The 16,440-nt window shown below is 55.7% G+C and overlaps 6 protein-coding genes across 6 annotated transcripts; 2 read left to right on the forward strand and 4 right to left on the reverse strand.

The window, feature by feature from the left end:
* Window positions 1-280: 280 nt before the first annotated feature.
* GLRG_03716 (dioxygenase) lies at window positions 281-1,327 on the reverse strand (the record flags this gene model as incomplete). The annotated part of the gene is made up of 3 exons (XM_008094401.1): window positions 281-991; window positions 1,111-1,197; window positions 1,247-1,327. 3 exons carry the CDS (start codon window positions 1,325-1,327, stop codon window positions 281-283), a joined length of 879 nt encoding a protein of 292 aa, XP_008092592.1.
* A 2,670-nt stretch (window positions 1,328-3,997) lies between these two features.
* On the reverse strand, window positions 3,998-6,776 carry GLRG_03717 (OPT family small oligopeptide transporter; the record flags this gene model as incomplete). The annotated part of the gene is made up of 6 exons (XM_008094402.1): window positions 3,998-4,485; window positions 4,539-4,780; window positions 4,833-5,038; window positions 5,089-5,503; window positions 5,562-5,901; window positions 5,954-6,776. The coding sequence occupies 6 exons, from the start codon at window positions 6,774-6,776 to the stop codon at window positions 3,998-4,000; spliced, it is 2,514 nt and encodes an 837-aa protein (XP_008092593.1).
* Window positions 6,777-8,610: 1,834 nt separating this feature from the next.
* On the forward strand, window positions 8,611-10,049 carry GLRG_03718 (uncharacterized protein; the record flags this gene model as incomplete). The annotated part of the gene is made up of 3 exons (XM_008094403.1): window positions 8,611-9,018; window positions 9,076-9,798; window positions 9,888-10,049. The coding sequence occupies 3 exons, from the start codon at window positions 8,611-8,613 to the stop codon at window positions 10,047-10,049; spliced, it is 1,293 nt and encodes a 430-aa protein (XP_008092594.1).
* Window positions 10,050-10,900: 851 nt separating this feature from the next.
* Window positions 10,901-11,976, forward strand: GLRG_03719 (ubiquinol-cytochrome C chaperone; the record flags this gene model as incomplete). The annotated part of the gene is made up of 2 exons (XM_008094404.1): window positions 10,901-11,315; window positions 11,435-11,976. 2 exons carry the CDS (start codon window positions 10,901-10,903, stop codon window positions 11,974-11,976), a joined length of 957 nt encoding a protein of 318 aa, XP_008092595.1.
* Window positions 11,977-12,329: 353 nt separating this feature from the next.
* Window positions 12,330-13,134, reverse strand: GLRG_03720 (dihydrofolate reductase; the record flags this gene model as incomplete). Its single annotated transcript, XM_008094405.1, has 2 exons — window positions 12,330-12,836; window positions 13,000-13,134. 2 exons carry the CDS (start codon window positions 13,132-13,134, stop codon window positions 12,330-12,332), a joined length of 642 nt encoding a protein of 213 aa, XP_008092596.1.
* Window positions 13,135-13,800: 666 nt separating this feature from the next.
* GLRG_03721 (uncharacterized protein) lies at window positions 13,801-15,537 on the reverse strand (the record flags this gene model as incomplete). The annotated part of the gene is made up of 2 exons (XM_008094406.1): window positions 13,801-14,554; window positions 14,609-15,537. 2 exons carry the CDS (start codon window positions 15,535-15,537, stop codon window positions 13,801-13,803), a joined length of 1,683 nt encoding a protein of 560 aa, XP_008092597.1.
* Between the last annotated feature and the right edge of the window lie 903 nt (window positions 15,538-16,440).

The raw sequence follows: 16,440 nt of genomic DNA on the forward strand, positions 1-16,440 counted from the left end.
GTCATTGGGCTAGTGGCGAGGCCAGGGAAGAAGTGGAAGAATACAAGGCCAGGCAACAAGGAGGATAATCACGAAAAAGGACCAAACGCAATCGGCTAAACAAACCGAAAAAAATATATAAAGAAATGAACAAATAATACAAAACAAATACTTTGGTGCGTTGATTGACACCCGAGCGTGTGCCGCTTGCAACTCGTCACGGTGGCCCGAAGCCAAACGGCTCACCCTCCCTATCGCGGAAATCGCCCACAACACTGGCCGAGGCGATCAGCGCCCCGGTTCACGCGCCACACAGGACAAAGTCGTACTCTAGCGTCCACCTCGCCTTGGAGCCTGGCTCGCTGGGCTTGTACTCGACGATCAGGTCCTCCTTGACCGCGAAGACCGAGTCGTCCTCGAGGTACTCACCCTCCTTGTCGAACAGCTGCGTCGTGACGGGCCGGTACCCGTCGGCGGAGACGATGAAGTGGAGGTGCGCGGGGCGGTACGCGTGCCGGTCGAGGAGCTTGAGCAGCCTTCCGCCTGGGCCGTCGTCGGGCACGGGGTAGGGAACGGGCTTGAGGCAGTACAAGGAGTAGCGGCCCTCGCCATCGGTCCGGAAGCGTCCCCTGAGGTCCATGTCCGGCTGGCCTGTGACCTGCTGCTCGTACATGCCGTTGGGAGCCGTGTGCCAGATGTCGACGGTGGCATCCTTTACGGGCTGGCCGTGTTGGTCGAGGACGCGGCCGTGGAGGTGGGTGAAGGCTTCCTGGTAGTCGGGGGAATCGAGGGAGGAGACGATGGAGCTGCCGTTGGGGAGGATCTGAGCGTCGTAGCGGTAGAAGGGGCCGAGGACGGCGGACGAGGTAGGGCTGGTTTCGAGTGACGAAGTCGTCTTCAACTGGAGCTGTTTCGACGTGATTTCGTCGACGAGGGATTCGAGACCTAGGATGTCGCAGAGGAGCTGTGTCTCGTTACGGGTGTCGTTGGACATCTGGCCGGCCTCGTTGATCTAGCATGGCAAAGCAGAGTCATATTAGTGGCTGGGCGGTCCTTCGAAGCAGTCCGAACGACTACTTGGGCTGAACAGGATGAGAGCGGGAGGAGAGTTGCCCTAGGCTCACTACTAACCATTTGCACGCCGGCCAGCCATTCGTCGACGGTCAGGTCGACCTCTCGGGCAAAGTCGTGGAGGTGCCGGAGGAGGCTCGGCATGATCTGGGCCAGACGGGGGTGGGTTGGCGTGTGGGCCGGTGGCGGCAATGACCCGGTCGGTGAAGGCCGAGTCGTAGACTGCCTTGCCGGCCGCGGTGATGTTGGCGGTGCTGGAGCCGTTCTGATCTGCCATGGCTCTTGGACCGAATTGGGTTCGCAAGTTGACGTACTCTTCGTTTGTTGTTTAGGGTTTGCGGAGCACCCCCAGAGCGGGCAAAGGTTCGTCGGAAGAATGCTAAACTTTAAATATATCCGAGAGACTCTTGCTCAAGGGGTCTCAGTTGGTTGATATGACCATCGGTAAGACGGAAAGAGGAGCTGACGACTGGCCCAGAGTCCACTGTTCGCTGCTCAGGATACTTAATGCGTGATGATTCCTGTACTGTCCCACGTAAGATTTTAGTATATGGTTGTACATTGGTAGGAAAGGAATCACTGTTCCTGTGAACAAATGGCATTGGTAGCTCAAGTGTGGTAAAGCGACATGTGGGATGCAAGATCGTACGGCACTCTTGGTGAGACCAGATCAGGAGAGGAAGGAGAAACGTTAGGAACGCGACATCGATAACCGGATGCGGTGGAGTCTCAGGCGGCGAATCTGGTTTGGTTACATCTTGGGAGGTCTTGGTGGACTGCGATGGCAAATGCCGGACGCGCATGGTGTTGGCACCCTGGCATGGTTTGCTAGCGTGAGTTGATGCGCGACAGCGGCAGAGGATGCACACGCAAAGTAACGCTCTTGTGGCGATCACGACCGGCGGCCCGCCTGCCTCAACAAAGAGAGAGGGGTTGAATTACCTAGACGATAGTTGAGAACCCTTGCAGCGAGGGCTTACTGTAGGAAGACCACAGGTACGAAGTACAGTATCTGTACTCCGCACTACCGGAAAACACGCATCCACGGCAATCTCGATGTAGTTGTATACAGACAGGTCCACAGGGCTTGCCCGTTCCCCCTTTCCCCAGTCTCTTGGGCCACCTGAGCAATAGGCCTGTGGTGAAATTCCGCCGGGTCTTCAGACTGTGTGGGTTGAAACCACGCATCCGGCCGGCATTTCTCGAACACCTTGCTCTTTTGGTCCTGCTCCTTGGCAATATACTTCATCCCCAGTCGCGACGTCGTCAATATCAGGCCCTGGAAGCCAGCCTGCTAAGCACCGAGCCCAAAGTATTTTTTTCTTTTTCTTCTTAACTCGTTTCGTTGTCGTAGTCTGGACGCATTGAAAATGGCTTGGCAGATCGACAGCGGAATCTATATCGCCACGATCAGGCATGCCGACATTATTCCCTGGGGTTCCTAGTCAGGCTGACGGACAAACGCTATTTGGGAATTCGGTTCGGCCTAACTCTCTCTACCGGCACACCCAGAGAGAGCACGCAATAACCAACACAACCACCCCCCCTTCCCCCCCTGTTCGATCATTTCTCGCTGGCACTATTGGCTGCCACTTTATTTTCTTTTAGCACCAGTCCCTGTCATTCTCCTCCCGCCGTCCGTCCCGGTGCTCCACTGGGGCCCGGCCGCCATGCCCACCCCGCCCCCACCGAGCCCTTAGTGCCACATGGAAACCCCACCCCGAGAGCCACGAGCGCTCCCAGGCCCACTCGTCAAAATGTTCACAATGAGTACGCCAAGTGTGTGTGTGCTCCCGGCGAGAGAGGGAGTGTGTGCGAAGGAAATATTTTTCGTTCCACCGCCGATGCGACGTCGTTAGTTTCGGGTGTCGCTGCTATGCTGCTAGGGGGTTTCACAGACGCCATGTCCGCCTGCCAAGAGAAGTGTAAGATCAACGTTTCTCCCTCAGGGCTTGGGATGCCGAGCCGGCATTGGACTCACCGAGTAAACATCAAGCATTGAACCCACGAGCTCCTCGCCCCTCCGGCATTGCAGCAATGGCTAGTCGTGGCAAAAAATCCAGATCGGAGCCGGTCTCCGTCTCCGTCCGGGTAGAGCCGACGCGGAGGGGTCCGTCTCGGTCTCGTCGCATCGGAGGCGCAACGCGCTTGTGGTGGGTGGTAGCTGTGGTCTTGTCGCGGCTGCAGGATCCATGATACACTCGAGAACCTGGCCTGCTTGCTTGACTGCGGCCAGGGCCAATGTCGAGCGAAACCGTCGACAAGATCAGATCAATCGGTGACCAGCTGCCAAGGCTTACCTGGGCTGATCATGTTGCGCTCCTTGCTAAATAGCCTTTGTGTTCGCAACATGCACACTTTCCCAGTGGTGTGTATGTAAGTGGTGTGTATGTAGTAGTGTATCAGGCCACAACTCGACATTTTTTCTTCTTGTCTCATGTAGCGGGCGGTTTGGTGCTTTGCATCGTCGAGGTTCGGATTCCCCAATCCTTTGACCATCTAAATTTTAGACAGTTGCCAAACCAATGGTAACAAAAATATCATCTGAAATACCCGTCCAAGATGGAAAAGTGAACTCAGAGCTGTTCGAGTGATACGTAGAAATTAAATCTGTTCCACGATGGAAATAGGGAATATATAGAGCAAATACCCGGCCTGGATATCGTAGTGGCAACCCAGCCAACGCCCTCGTCGTCGTCTTCGTTGTCTTCTTCTTCTTCTTTTTCCTTCCTGCCTATATATACATGGCCAATATCTTCCCTTCATCTCCCCCACTCGCTCTTACCTGGATCTATCCAGTGTATGGAATATGGAATCAAGTGCGATAAAAGCAGATAAAAAGAAGCATGCGCCAGGACACCTTCCTAACGTTCCCTTTGACAGTCTCTTTAGTGATACAAAGTCCGTGTAACCGTGACGCCAATCGTGCGGTTTGTCGTAGGAATACTTACCAGGTCTTCGGACCAAATTTCATGCCAGGTGCCGGTATTGACTGGATCGCCGTGCCCTGAGCATCCATGGTCGCAGTGACGATGTCGTTACCCCACCACTTGGGCGGGTCGATACCGTTGAGCGTGAAGGCGAGGAAGATGACGAGCGTGGAAAGGGCCAGGCCGAGATCAAGGCCCGACGATGTAAGGTAGTTGAGGCGCGACCACCAGGCAAAGTGCTTCTTGCGGATATGATGCTGGAAGATGTAGCCGACGACGCCCCAGCTGAGGTAGTTGAGGGGTGTCGCGGGCGGGATCGAGCCGGCTCCGCCAAAAATGAGGGGCGCCATGAGGTACTTGACTGGCGACTTGGGCCACTTGAGGGCAGCAAAGTAAAAGATGACGGGGAGGATAGCGCCGAGGCCGAAGAAGATGAAGAGGCCCGAGTACACCTGGCCCGGGGAGAACATGCGGGCGGGCCCGATGAGACCCCAGATGACGGAGGCTGCGAGCTGGTCAGCAAAATGGAGTTGAGCACTGAAAATAAAGCAGACGTACCGGCAAAGAAGACGCGGCCGCCTGGGCAGGAGAACTTGTTCTCCTGGTGCGGCTGGCAGACGTCGGGAATATTCTTCAGCGCGGCGTTGAGAACCGCGATCTGGATGAAGCACGAGAAGGTTGTGGCGACGACTTGGCACATGAACATGGTTCTCGGGGGGATCTTCATGTAGTGGCCAAACTTCAGATCAGAGACGAAGCCCAGAGATTGCGACATGGTGATGTAGCCGAAGGTCTTGAAGCTGTTGGAATTGTCAGAGCACGATGAGGGAAACGTCCCCGCAGAAGACTCACATCATGAGCGCAAGCGGCCGGCCGGGTTGAATGTATCCATAGATGAACTCGGTCAACACGTTCAAGCCGATCTGGTTGTTGGTGACGGCTTGAATGATGCCGATGGGCAGCGAGAAGCCAAAGGAGATGGCCACGGCCAAGAGGAAAGCCCACCAGGTGAGGTTGGTCGGGTATGCCAGGACGGTCACGAAACCGAGACCGAGCATCTAGGCCCTTGTCAGTGGGGTTATACCAAAACGATGCGGTGCAAACTCACAATCACGAACAGGCCCATGTACCACCAAGTCGGCGCCTCCTTGTACTTCTGCATGAGCTTCATATGGATATCGGGCTTCTCCTTGCTGCTGTTTTTGTACTGCGCCCAAATCTGCTTGCCATTGTGCAGGTACGTGTAGACGACCAGGGAGGCGATGGCAGCAAAAGACAGCCCGTACGAAATAGCAAAAGTTGTGCTAATGAAGAGAGGCGAGTAGTTCTTGTAGGCCTCCAGGTCGAGCGTGAGCTGGGGCGTCAAAATGCGAGTGGTGTTATACGGGTTGCCGGTGTTGTCGTACGTGCCGGAGTCACTCATGGGCAGGAATTGGGCGTACCAAACATCGGTATAGTGGAAGATTGAGGCGCCGATGACGAAGAAAACAACAACACCGATGAGGGTGTTGGCAATTGCGTGCCTACACGGGGTCAGCTTGAATCCAATGCATTTCATACAAACGTATGGAAGAAACTCACCAAGGGGGGATAAGCGGAGAACCAACGAAACCCGAAATCTGAGTCCAATCGAGCGTCAAAGGCAGAAGTGAAAGACCGCTAGTGCCACCGAACAGCTGGTTGATGACGACGTTGTTGGGCGCAATCCAAGTCGCAAACGCCATAATGCTTAGGAACTGAGCAAGGAAGCCGGGGATCCAGTAATAGCAGAATGAGGCGAGCGTAATGATACCGAACCACTTGTACCGAGGCATGCTACCTCCGATGAAGCTGGGATCGGGTCGGTCGTTCGCTTCGTACATGGCGTTCATCAAGGTGACGGACACTAGATTACCGGGCCAGATCATGGCCGCTGGGTAGACTGGGCATCAAGTCAGCGACCATAAGCCTTGGCTTACTCATGGGAGACGTACCTAGAAACTTTCTCATGATGCCGGCGATGCCGTAGCCCAGCGACTGGGTCGATATCGTGAGAAGCAGCTGGAAGACGATACCAAAGTCTTGCTTGTAGAAAACCAGCTGGGCCAAGATGATATCAGTGGCGTACGCGACCGAAAAAGAGACACCGGCCATCACGACGATGATGGAGTGTTCCTTAATGTTGAAAGGCCCCGGGTTCAGACTCCACTTGAGGCCAAAGGTGTTGTATTGCTTTGTTGGCATCACTTTGGCCCAGCCTTGGCCGATGGGCCAGGCAATGATTTGGGCGATCAGAGGGCCAAGACCGATAGAAGGCTGTCGTAATGAGAACAGGGTATTCATCGAAGCGCCGACGGTGACTAGCAAAAGACCGATAGTCCAAGCTCGAATGGTGTTGCATGGGACGTCCTCGTCGTAGTTGCGAACGGCGGCACGCACTTCTGGGTAGGGCGAGTCCTCCTCCTCCTCCCTCTTCATTGCGAGCTCATCGTCGACCTCTGCGGTTGGCGTCGAGCCCACCTTGCTGATCCTTGTCTCGTACTCTTCGGGCAGGTTGGGATCTAAGAGAAGTTCATGTTCGGACCCTTGCTCATCTTCATCATCATAGCCATGGTAGACACTTGACTCACCCCATTGCGAGAGCCGCTGCCTCAAGTCCTCGACCGGGTCGTGGTCAACGTAACTTGAGGTGGTAGCGGGGTTGATCTCGCGCCCACTGATCTCCACCTCTGCTTTGGATTCGGGCCCGCGATCGTTATCCGCCATCGTAGGTTCTGAAGCCGTGCCAGACGACTTGACGCTAGATGGTTGGGGCATGCTGATGATATTCCCAAAGGCGTGGGAGCACAATCATCGACGCAGGGTCCAAAACGTCCAAAAGCAGGAGGAGGCAGTGGGTTTCTATATAGGGGGAGTCTAAGGTGTCTATGCGAATGGCGTTGAAGGACGGAAAATGAGAACCGGCTGAGCTAAGAGGACCGATCCCAGACCAACATGAAGCAAAGGCTATTTGCTTTTCTGATTGTATCGGATAAGCCACTGGCGCGGCCCTCTTGAGGCGAACAGTAGCGTGTTAGGATCTGGACCCCGAAGCGAGCAGGTCGCAGGTCGCAGGTGCAGACAACAGCGCAGAGACCACCCTCGTGCTTGGGAAGTCAGGATGATACTCGGTAGGAAAGTTCGGCGATCCGCAGTCCGGGATCAGGCCAAGAGATAGCGAAAGCACCCACTGGGGCAAAGTATCGTTGAGCGTGTCGTGTGCGGTGATCAGATGGTCGAGGGTGTCAAAGACGAGGTGGTCAAAGGCATGAAAAGCGACCAGTCTCAAGGAGAGCGGGTTTCCTGGCCGGTGGAAAGGCTTGGACAACGAGAAGGCTGAGTGAGATATGGCTGCTTGACGGGTGGCTAATGATCGGAAGAGAAACACATGCGACACTGAAACCAAGCTGCGGCACAGCTCAGCACAGATGCAGTATGGTGTGGCAAGTCAAGGCCGGAGATAGTGACTTGGTTTGCGGGGATGAAGGCGGACGGTGAGTTTGCAGATGCCGAGATGCGATGGGAGACCCTGCAAGATGGGGGGAGACGCAGGGCTCAAAGTCGCCTCTGCTCCCGAGGGCTCATTTGTTTCTCTTGGAAGCTATCAATGATACCGATTTGGAATGCCGGGAAGATCTTGGTGTCTGAAACGAGGATCAAAGACGCCTGATGAGACGAGATGTTGTCCGCCAGGGATTCCGTCTCTTTGAAGGGATTGATCTTGTGATGGTCCTAAGGCGGCTGGTGAGCAAGAATGCAATGGGACGGTCAAGGATGCCACCTCACGGGATCGATAGGAGCATGACAGAAGACAAAGTTCAGGGAAGCTTTCTCAAAAGCGTTGCAATATTCATCGATATGTAGGGGGGAAAGAGACAACGTGTGAGAACACGCCAGTCGCGACGTGTGTCGTTGCGTTGCGTTTGCGACGCAGTGGCCAGTTCCCCGGTTCCAGTCGGTCTCTGACGCCTGAGTGGCTGCCGCCCAACCCGGACCCAAACTCCATTGAGGTTATGCTAAGCCTCCCCCCCTGTCGTTTCCCACTAGTCGGCCTTACCATGTAGGTACGTACAAAGTAAACTGGAAGGTACAAGTCGGTGGTCCCTTACTGCGCAGAATCTATTGACGTGAGATAAGGTTTCCGCACTGTGATCTCACCGCCTCAGAGCATCCTGCTTTCCGCTAGGACAGCCCCTGACCGCACAGTGTGCATATAATCCCTCGTCTCAGCCTCCTGCATCACGCCGTATGCGGCTGCAAATGGGAGTCGCGCCTGTACGTACCGCGCTACCTATCAAAGTCACAAGTCGCGCCAAAACTCTCCATCTGTGCGGTGCAGCAGAGACGACCTGACCGCGCATTTTAACGTTGTTCCGACTTCAAGTTTGCTGTTTACTTACCTGCCACCCTACCTATCCATTCTTCGATTGGTTACGGACGCCTGCACTGATACACTCTCTTGCTTCACTCGGCTCTCAATCCATCCCCACCTTCGAAGCAGCGACCCGCCCCTTCCGCCCCACCCTTTTGCATCTTCTTGTCTTCCCTGTTTACACGTCGGTGCGTTTTCCTGAACAAAACACGACACATATCCCCCCTTGGACATGGCCGAATGATGCGACGAGTTGTCGTGACAGGTCTCGGTGCCATCTCGCCTTTTGGTGTCGGCGTGCGCTCCACATGGAATCGTCTCTTGGCTGGCCAGTCTGCCATCACCAGTGTGGCCAACTTGGAGCCGCAAACCCGCTGGAAAGATCTGAAGAGCACAGTTGCTGGCGTAGTCCCCAGTCATGGCTCGGATCCAGACCATTGGCGGCCTGACGACTGGCTGGATGCCACGGAACAGCGTCGCATGTCTAGGTTTGCCCAGTATGCCGTGGCATGTGCTGAGATGGCCATGAAAGATGCTGGGTGGCAGCCGTCCTGCCAAGACGACCAAGAGGCCACAGGCGTCTGCCTCGGAAGCGGCATAGGAAATCTAGAAGAGATCTACGAAACGAGCTTGGCATTTAACCAACAAGTGAGAGTTCGCTGCAGTGATCGACGAGCGATGCCAAGCTAAAGTCTGTTTGGGTAGGGCTACAAGAAAGTTTCGCCGCTGTTCGTCCCCAAGATCCTCGTCAACCTGGCTGCTGGCCACATCTCGATAAAATACGGGCTCCGGGGACCGAACCATGCCGTTACAACCGCTTGTACCACTGGCGCCCATTCCATTGGGGATGCCATGCGGTTTATTGCTTTCGGGGACGCAGACGTCATGGTCGCTGGTGGTACCGAATCTTGCATCCATCCCCTAACCTTTGCCGGTTTCGGAAGGGCAAGGTCCCTCTCCACGGCATACAACCACGAACCCCACGCCAGCTGCCGTCCCTTTGACCGCGACCGCAACGGTTTTGTCATCTCGGAGGGGTCGGCAGTTTTGGTGCTGGAGGAACTCGAGCACGCCAAGGCCCGGGGCGCTCGTATCTACGCGGAAGTGAGGGGTTACGGCTGCAGCGGCGATGCCCATCACATGACAGCCCCGCGCGAAGACGGCCATGGAGCTTTCCGCGCCATGAAGCTTGCCCTCAAGAATGCCGGCGTTCGACCAAAGGAAGTGAGCTATATCAACGCGCACGCCACTGGGACGCAGGTGGGCGACGCGGCAGAAGCTTCCGCGATACGACTCATCATGACAGGCGAGGAGGGTTACGCGGACGAGTCTTGTGTCACAGTGAGCAGCACCAAGGGTGCCGTCGGCCATCTGTTAGGGGCGGCTGGCGCCATTGAGGCAATGTTCACCGTGCTATCAGTCGCTGAGGTGAGTCGCGGCTTTTCGGTTATTAAACCGAAACCTTATGTTTCCTAGACTCCTTGTCTAAAATGAAGATTTTGCTGACGATGCTAAAGGATATTGTGCCACCCACGCTGAATCTCGAAAACCCGAATGTCGGGGGATCCATGAATCTCGTGCCGCTTCAAGCGCAGACCAAACGGGTTGACAATGCTATTTCTAATAGCTTCGGCTTCGGCGGCACGAATGCCTCGCTTGTTTTCTCCAAGCTTCACTAGAGCGAGGAGAGCGGTGCCGATGCAGCCAGAAGAACCTAGCGATGACAGGCGTATCCACGTTTTATCGAGGATTAACTCAGACCTTTTGGTTTTTGTTTTTGCATGTCTGTTTGCTTTGCTTTGAAGAGCTAATTATGGAGCCTGGGCATCGTACAACTCGAATGATTGGACCATAGAGTTCTAATACCTAAATATGCCTGGCCGGTGGGCGTGCGTGGTCCGCGTGCGTGGTCCGCGTGCGTGGACAGCGTCCGTCATGAGTAGGTAGCAGCATGAGATGAATTTGGTGATCACCATCTCCGACGTAAAAGTGTGAACAAGGAAAGGAACATGTCCAAACTGAGATACGAGCAAGGAAGACCAAGCCCAAAGCTGAGATGGGTGGCCAAGGCAGACCCTCGTAAGATCGCACAGGACAACCCTTCGGAAACATGAGCGCACATCCAAAGTAAGCCGTAAACCATATAGAAATAATGCGGTTATGGCCCCCGAAGACCCGTGGATTATTAACCTAACCGTCATCGAAAAGCGCAACCCAGGCCGAAAATCGCCACCGTGCAAAGGGCGGGAAACACTGTACAGTCGAGGCTGGTCGCGTATGACCCGAAGTTCCGCCGGCCGGGCATGCGCTGCTAACTCGAATTTCGATGTGTTCATGGACTTTTTTTTTTTGGATGACGTCCAGACTTTTAAGCTTCCGCGACTTGGGCCCGAGTTGAGGAGAGAAAGGCTGTATCGGCCAATTTCGATTACGAAGCTACCGACACAACTCCGAACGAGGAATCCCCACCAATTTACAACCCGCGCAGGCTCGGCACGAACATTACCTACTTCCACTGAACACCGAAAAGATGGCCTGCCAAAGCTGCCGCTACCAGGCGAGACTCCTGGCCCGGAGCTTGCGAGCCACCGCCGACCTCGCCTTGCCCCGGAACCCTTTCGCTGCTACGGCGCGCCGGGTGGCTCCAGTGACCAAGGCCACCTCGACGACACCAACTCCTCCGTCGAGGAGATGCTTTAGCCAGACAACGCGGCGGAATGGGGCGCCGTCGTCCGGGTTCAAGGAGGCCATCGCGTCGAGCATTGTGGCTGCCGCGCCAAAGACCATGGCGGCGACCCTGACCACCTCCCGTCTCGAGGCTCTCTACAAGATCTGCTCGGCACCAGCGCTGTACCAGATCCCGGAGCAAGAGCGCACCAACGACACGGTCCGGATGACGACCGAGGGCGAGGAGATAGGGTACCCGATCGGACCGTGGCTGCAATGTACGTTGACCTACCTATTGAACCCCCCCCCTTCCCTTGGGGGAACTGCCCCATGCCGCCGATTGCACAAGACTTTGGATGTAACAGGCCCTTGCTGACTCTCCCTCCTCCGCCACTAGGCTTAGACCTTCAACCCTCCTTCAGCTCGTGGTCCCAGGCCACGATGCTGCACATGTACACCGTTATCGCGCGCATGCGGTGCCTGGACCGCGACACCTCCCGCAGCCTGCAGCACCAGTTCATCGACCAGTTCTTCTTCGACTGCGAGCGCATGATGCACCTGAACCACGGCATGACCTCGTCGGCGCTGCGCCAGCGGTACCTTAAGGAGATCTTCGTCCAGTGGCGCGGCCTCATCGCCGCCTACGACGAGGGTGTCGTCAAGGACGACCGCGTGCTCGCCGCCGCCATCTGGCGCAATCTGTTCAAGTCCCGCGAGGATGCTGACATGCGCCAGGTCGCTGCTGTCGTCGCCTGGCTGCGTGCCACGCTGCAGGACCTCGAGGCAATCCCCGCCGAGGACCTGCTCGTGGCGCCGGCCAAGATCTTCAAGAGGGACATCAGGGAAATGTTCAAGCTCGTCGACGCTGTTACGCCGCAGGTCCGGGTGGACTTGGCTAAGGCTGGCGTTGTCCAAGGGGAGGCCGTGGCGAAGGCCTGAGATCTGACAGCAATTTTGGCTGGCTGGGTCAGAGACCGCCCGAGCAAGGCTTCTGGGAGGGAGGGAGGGGGGATCACTGTACCTGTATCATTGTGAAGCGATTGTGATGTATAGTAACGACAGAGGTCGCGGATTGTAACCTGGCACGCGCAAGGGATGACGCATTTACGCTTTGTAACTTTATACATTCACCAACGCATACTACCTATAGAGGCACGGGCCGGGGAAAGGGCACAAGAGAAAATAAAAAGAAAGAAAGCAAGCAAGCTCATCGACCCAACCAACTTATGTAAAACGCAGATAACCTTTTATTTATATTTCCATTTGCAAACCGACCAGGTGCGGTCTTGATGTTAAGCCCTCTCCCACATCTGGAACTCATATTTCGTCCCGTTCTCCTCAATCTCGCCCCCCTCGACCTCCTCCCCGACCCAGGCGTCCAGACCCGGCTTCTCGACCTTCCTCCACCCCTCCGCCGCCTTTCCCCCCTCGTCGCTCAGCGTCAGAGGGAAGAAGGCGTCGCACTCGAATTCAGCAAGGACCTTGGTCAGCAGCACCCTCCTCGCCTCGGGCGCCCGGAGCGTGGCGTCGTAGATCTGCGCGCCGCCGATGACGAACACCCTGCCCAACCGGCTGGCGACGCCGTCGGCGCGCAAGTACGCGAGCGCCTGCTCCAGCGAGCCCACCTTGACGGGCTCCTCGTCGGCGTCTGGCGTCGCGGGTGCCGAGGCCGGATCCCAGGCGGGGTGGGAACGGCTGATGACGATGTTGAGGCGGCCCTTGAGGGGGCGGAACTTCGGGGGGATGCTCTCCCACGTCTTACGGCCCATGATGACGGCGTTGCGGGCGTTCGGGGGGGCCTTTCACCTCGTAGTTACAGAGTCAGCGTCGGCGGACTAGTACATATATTAGGCTATATGGAGCCATGGACGCCTTGTGACGGTCCCATCTCATGTGCGAGAGGCGAAGAAAAAATAGAAAAGAATCGGGGGGGGGGAGGGGAGAGGCGGGAACCTTGTGTACCTGTGATGGGAGCCTCTTCGTCACGCGCGCAAAGTAGGCCATTTCCTTCTTGAGCCCCGCCCAGGGGAGACCGCCCTTGGCGCCGATTCCCATGTTGCGCGTCGCCGCGACGATGAGGGTGAGCTCGTGACTCATGGCGGGACGTCCCTTCTGGGCCTGGGTTTCGTTGCTTTCTCTGCTGGAGCTCTTAGTTTGAGACGCTGATTGTGGTTCTGCCAGAAAATATTTAACCAAGTTGAGAGCGGCGTATCAGAGCAACTTGCTACATATGCAAGTTGGGTGGTTGCGGTGGAGGGTTGCGCGTTGTATGAGATGTGGATGGAGTGTCTAGTTTTGCGGGACGCGATCGAGCCACACGACTGGCGCCGGCCAATTGGTGGGTTCCTTGGGGAATGCGGTATTGGACTCGCAAACATCAATGCAAACCTCGAGTTAAATGCCGTTGAGTGAGTAGCCCGCCGCAAAGGCTGGATTGAAGTAGACACCATCTAAAAACACCGTTGTCTAATAACTGAAGGTAAATGGCTGTCTGCGGCGACTGAAACCGTGTCTCACCCAAGTATCACTTTCACCAAACTCGATATGAGGCTTGAGAGCTCAAATTCAATTGTCAATCCTACTATATTCGCACGTGGTATATGATGAGTGACTTCCTTGTCACACCCGACTAGCCCCAGCCGTCTGTAATCAAACGCCAACAACTCCGTTGTAACCATCGTAACGCGGATTGCAGGCATCCATCCACCCATCATGATGGCCCTGTTCGCAACACCTCTCCGCCAACTGCGTTTCTGCAGCGGGTTATCGTAACTCAACCGAAGGGAAATACCGCGGCCCTGCGAAACCTGTGGCGAGTACTGCTTGAATATCGATGTTGCTGCCGGATGCCCGGCTGCTGCTCCACATCTTCAGGAGTATAAATCGTCCAGAAACTGGCGGATCAAACCGAATGGTACATTTGCTCTTATCCTTTTCGATAAAGAACTTGGCATGGGGGGCCATGAGCTCCCCACCGACGGCTCGCACAGCCTCCTGAGTTGCCACCTGAGTTGCCTCTACAGCCTCTGCCAAAGACATGTCGGAAGCGTCTCGACGCCTGCTAGTGAAGGGGAAGTCTTCAAATCCATACTCGTCCGAGGCAAATGGATTGCCGTCGTCACTGCTGTCACTCTCAAAAGGCAAGGCTCCAATTCTATTGGGTGCTCGCCGATTGACAGGAACCCTTGGATTTTCCTCATCATCGGTCTCCTCGTAACTACACTCGGTCGTGATATTGAAAGGCGGCAAGTGGGTAGTAAACTCCGCGGGGATCTGCGCCGTCCTTGGCCCGTTTTCTTCCTCATCGTGACCTAAACTGTACAGCCGCCTTTGCCGCGTATGAGTTCTGGTGACGGTTGTGCCATCTTCGTGGTGACGTATCGAGATGATGGGGGCCAGCGCCCTTGTCGCCGATGAACGACTTGACCTTAGCGGGGCATACTGTATCTCATATTGCGCTGTGCGTTTAAGCAGCTCGTCTTGGTCCATAGACACAAACACCATTCCCTCTCGCACCCTGCCGGAACTTGTCAGATCTAGTTCCCGTAAGATCGGCGCAGATATCACTTACGGCGATGAGTAGTTTGATGCCGGCGCCTTGATCACGAGCTCCTTCAAGGTAAATGCTGTTGCACCCTGATGCCGTAGGATGATGTTGCAACGGTTGGATTGTGTGCAGTACACAGTTTTGTCGTCTTTCAAGATATTCTCGTAAGCATGCAGGGAGGCGTTCTCGTACAGTCCCCCATCGCAGCTCACTATTTCCATCTTCAACTGGCCGGGCTCAACTTGCCCATATCGACCGTACCGAAATCCTCTGAAGCTCTGAGAAGCGCGTTCGGAGTCCAGCTTTCTCCTTTTTACTCTTCGGTTCCCCTCGTGGTATTCCTCCGAAGGAGGAAGGGGGGATAGATTAGGTGGGGACATGTTAGGAGGCATCCTGGGCGGTGAAAAGGGTGAGGAGCTATATTGAGCTCTACGATTCCACAGGGCTCTCACTGCCTCTACGTCGTCTTCGGTGCCCTCGGGTCGCTGACGGCCGTTTATTGATCGAACAGCCCTATAACCAAAGACGGGCGGTAATTGAAGGGGGTTCCTTCGGACGTCGTCGTTGTCTCGCTGATCGTTCTGGGGTGTATCTAGTAAGTTGGACGCCTGGCTCCGGTTCTGGGTGCTATCTCGGGAGAAACCAAAGTCGTCCTGCGCCGCAGACATGAACGCTGTGAAACCATTCAGGCTGTTTCCCACCAGCTCGTCGTATTCGGCCTGAAAATTTCTGTCTGCCATATGCCGCCTAAGATGAAGATAAGATTCAGTCTGGTCTTGGGTCGTGTAGGGCTCGGGTTCCCATGGGTGTCGAGGTGGCTGAGGAGGGTGTATCACATGATCTGCGGGCAGAGGCGGCAGTGGGGGTAGTCTTCGATGCGGTGGTAAAGGCGGATAGTCGTTGTTGTCGCGCCTTTGAGAATTCTGGCTCGGGTTTGGCCGCTGCGACGACATGCTTCGGCGGTGGAGATTACAAACACCCAGCGACGCAGGCGCCTGCCAGGGACAGGAGTTTGCGTTCAGAGTCGCCCGGTATTGTGTCCGTCAATGTCGGCGAGAGCGAAGAGCGGTGGGAGTGTTGGCCGCGGTTCGAGGGAATAATTGTGGATTCGGCGGGAGGCAACTTCGGTGGGTTTGAGTGGGTGGGATGAATGGTAAAGACCAGGGCGCAACCTGCCGGGTGCCGATCGAGGGGCTTGGAAGCTGGCAGACTGGTTAGAATACCTACCAGAGATAACACCGCAGAGACGTAGCAAAGGCTTTGGCCGTGCTTAAAACCACGGTCCACAGAGCGGAGGGCTTGGAATACATAGAACCACCCACCACCATCAAGGGCGCACTCACAGAGGTGTCGCGACCGATGGTTAGGGTATAATCGACCGTCAGTCGTTGCCGTAACCAAGGAACAGATGGCTGGTGAGATGAATGCTTGTATTTTTGAGAGAGAAAGAGCCGAACGATACTGGCGCGAACGACCGTCGTCGCTGGATCGAAGATTTGTCGTCAGCAGGCCAGCGAATGGCGGAAGTTGGTTGGTTGACGTAGGAAATCGGGGTTGGACTGGAGGGTACCGCTGATACCTGGTTTGTACTGTTCCAAGTGCAGCAAGCTCACCTCCAATCAATCGCAGAGTCAGTTGGGATCGCCCTGATGCACCCGCTAAAGAGAGCCCCTGGCCCTGTCTTTCGCGGGGTTTCGTGCCTACCTATACCTAATGAGCCGCTGATGCAAGGAAGGGGGCCTTTCAATAGGAAATGCTAAGCAGTACGCGATCATTGTATGGGACCACGTGCCCCAACCAGGTACCACTTTAGTGTGGCTCTAGCGCGTTATCCGTGCTCCATACATTGGGAGGCG

The sequence above is a fragment of the Colletotrichum graminicola genome (genome assembly GCF_000149035.1).
Source record: "Colletotrichum graminicola M1.001 genomic scaffold supercont1.11, whole genome shotgun sequence".
NCBI classification, from domain to species: Eukaryota; Fungi; Ascomycota; class Sordariomycetes; order Glomerellales; family Glomerellaceae; genus Colletotrichum; species Colletotrichum graminicola.